General features: G+C 39.3%; 1 protein-coding gene across 1 annotated transcript in view; it reads right to left on the bottom strand.

The window, feature by feature from the left end:
• Positions 1-2,616, bottom strand: part of raver2 (ribonucleoprotein, PTB-binding 2) — a gene marked incomplete in the record, with an annotated part of 133,137 nt that overhangs the window by 54,530 nt on the left and 75,991 nt on the right. Inside the window, 1 exon segment of the mRNA XM_014014291.1 lies at positions 1,386-1,693. Coding sequence (XP_013869745.1) covers positions 1,386-1,693 — 308 coding nt within the window.

Below are 2,616 nucleotides of genomic sequence, written 5' to 3'. Positions count from 1 at the left end.
AGGTCTCCCTTTCACGTATTCAACTTGTTCAGAATGCTGCAGCTCGACTTATAACAGGAACTCGTAGGTTTGAGCATGTGTCACCGGTCTTATCCTCCCTTCACTGGCTCCCAGTGCGCTATTGAATAGATTTTAAAATTCTCCTTCTCACTTATAAATGCCAACCTGGCCTTGCACCCTCGTATCTTGCTGATCTACTTCAACCATACAGTCCTTCTCGGGCACTAAGATCTTCTGATCAGCTGCTTTTGGTCATTCCTAAAACCAGGCTGAAACTGAGGGGAGATCGAGCTTTTTCAGTCGTTTCTCCCAAGCTTTGGAACAATTTACCCCCCCCACCCCCAGTGTTAGACAGGCCTCGACACTTCCTGTTTTCAAATCTCTATTAAAAACACACCTGTTTTCTCAGATTTTTGATTAATTGTGGGTTATGTATTTGTTGTTGGTGTTCTTTGTTTTTTATATTGATTTTTGCCTTGTGTTCAGCACTTTGGTGACAACTTGTTGTTTTTAAATGTGCTTTATAAATACACTTGATGAACCTGGCTTAGTGTAACCAGTTTGGTTCAGTAAACTCAATAGTTTAATAATTAGCGAGTGTGTTAAAGTACTTTTACTTTCCCAATTTTTGTGAACAGTTTTATGACTTTTACTTGAGTAGTTTTCTCATCAGTGAAATTTATTTKTACCAAAGCCATTTTTTGTTCATGTAATTTTACTTTTACTTAGTTTTTTTTTTTCTAGTACTTTATAGACCTCTGATGACAGGCACTCTTCAAACTGCTGGCGTCGGTTGTAACGTGCCAAAAGCCAGGGGAACTGGACTTCCTGTCTTGATTTGAAAATTGTGAAAAGCAGATCAGATTGAATAAAATGATATATGGGATCTAAAATTTAAAAAAAGAAGTGCCATTTGATATATTTTAGTGAGGCCCATGGATCCAAACTACCTGGCAGAGCCCATATTTGTGCTGATTATCTGTTCTCTCCAGCACTGCCAGTTTCAGTACAGCAGATGACAAACCTCAGCCACGCTTTTATGTATAAACTATCTCCAATATTTCTCTTAAATGTATACAAAACATCACCTCTCTTCCTGCTCACTTTCATGTTTGAGTCGAAACTGACAAGAAGCTCATTAATTTGTTTAAATATCTTAAAATACAATATAGGAGCCAGGAACTAATCATCTCCTATCGCTAATTAAAGTAAAATATGCACCTCCCTTTCGAAGTGTATTTTTGGACTTCTGTGCATGAAAAGAAAACTTGAATCTTTCTCAGCTATTCAAAGCGTTTAATGAATGCAGAGCTCTTGTGTTATTTCTCAGCTGATAGAAGACTGAATGTGTTAGATTAGATTCGTTAACATTTGCGTTAACRTACCAGCGGTCGACCCAGAAGCTCCGAGCGGGCCCGTGAAGCGGAGTCCTTCTTCATGTACTCGACAAACCCATACCCTTTGGAGTGGCCGCTCAGCTCGCTGTACACCAGGAAGTAGCGCTCGATGTTTCCGTACAGGCGCACCAGCTCCTCGAACTGCTGCGCGGTGAAGGTGTGCGGCAGGTTGGTGAGRCAAAGCAGGGAGTCGGTCGGCTGAAGGGTGACGTTGATCAGGCGTCCTCGGACAGTGCTGTGGTGGAGGGAGCGGATGGCATCCTGAGCCTGGTCCCCGTTCAGCAAAGTCACAAAAGCTGGAGGTGGGTGGAGGGGGGGACAATATGGAGACAGCGACAAGGGGACAGGAGCCAACACACACCAAAAGAAAAAAAAAAAGATGCACAGACCCAAGTGGGAACAAAGATAAACAAAAACATACATTTAAAGCACACAGAGAGAGCAACAAGGAGGCGTGACGTAAAAAAAAAGCACATGGAAAACAAAAAGTCAATGACGAGCCAAATGTGGCAAAAAGAGAAAACAAATAGGCACAAAAACAGACAAACAGTCATAAAAACAAACAGAGATACACAGAGAGAAAGACAACACATTAGCTAGAAAGCCAGTAGGGATCTATGGGGGAATCCACTGTGACAGACACAAACACCTTACTGACTCTTTAACCTTATAAATCAGTGACAGTAAGAAAAACAACAGTACAGATAAAATTACAGTTAACATCAACTAGTAATTTAATTACAACACATTATAGTTGAGTTTAAAACTCAATCTTAGTGTAAAAAGGTAAAATTATGTCTTCTGAATAAGAAATTTTAATCTAATATCACCTCTCTAGCAAATATTGAAACGTCCTGYGGTTGAGTTTTACAAAGTGAGTTTTCATTGGTTCTTGCAGGGTCAGTGTAGTTTTTGGTAGTTGGATTTTCCTTTTAGAAACGGGTATTAAAAAACAGGAAACAAGTGGCATTTGATTTTGGTTTTAAAATACAGAAGTTATTACAAGAAAGTATTTCCCTTTCTTAGTGTCAAATAGGGATGAGTAAAATTTTAAAATGAGTTGTGTTTCATTGTCCGTTTCGGATGACAAAAAAAAAAAAAAACTTTAAAGGATCCCTGATTAGTTGTAACATTAAACTTTATTTGATAGACATACACTCACCGGCCACTTTATTAGGTACACCTGTCCAACTGCTCGTTAACACTTAATTTCTAATCA

The sequence above is a fragment of the Austrofundulus limnaeus genome, unplaced genomic scaffold, assembly GCF_001266775.1.
Source record: "Austrofundulus limnaeus strain Quisiro unplaced genomic scaffold, Austrofundulus_limnaeus-1.0 Scaffold113, whole genome shotgun sequence".
NCBI lineage: Eukaryota > Metazoa > Chordata > Actinopteri > Cyprinodontiformes > Rivulidae > Austrofundulus > Austrofundulus limnaeus.
This window is presented reverse-complemented; position numbering and strand designations above follow the sequence as displayed.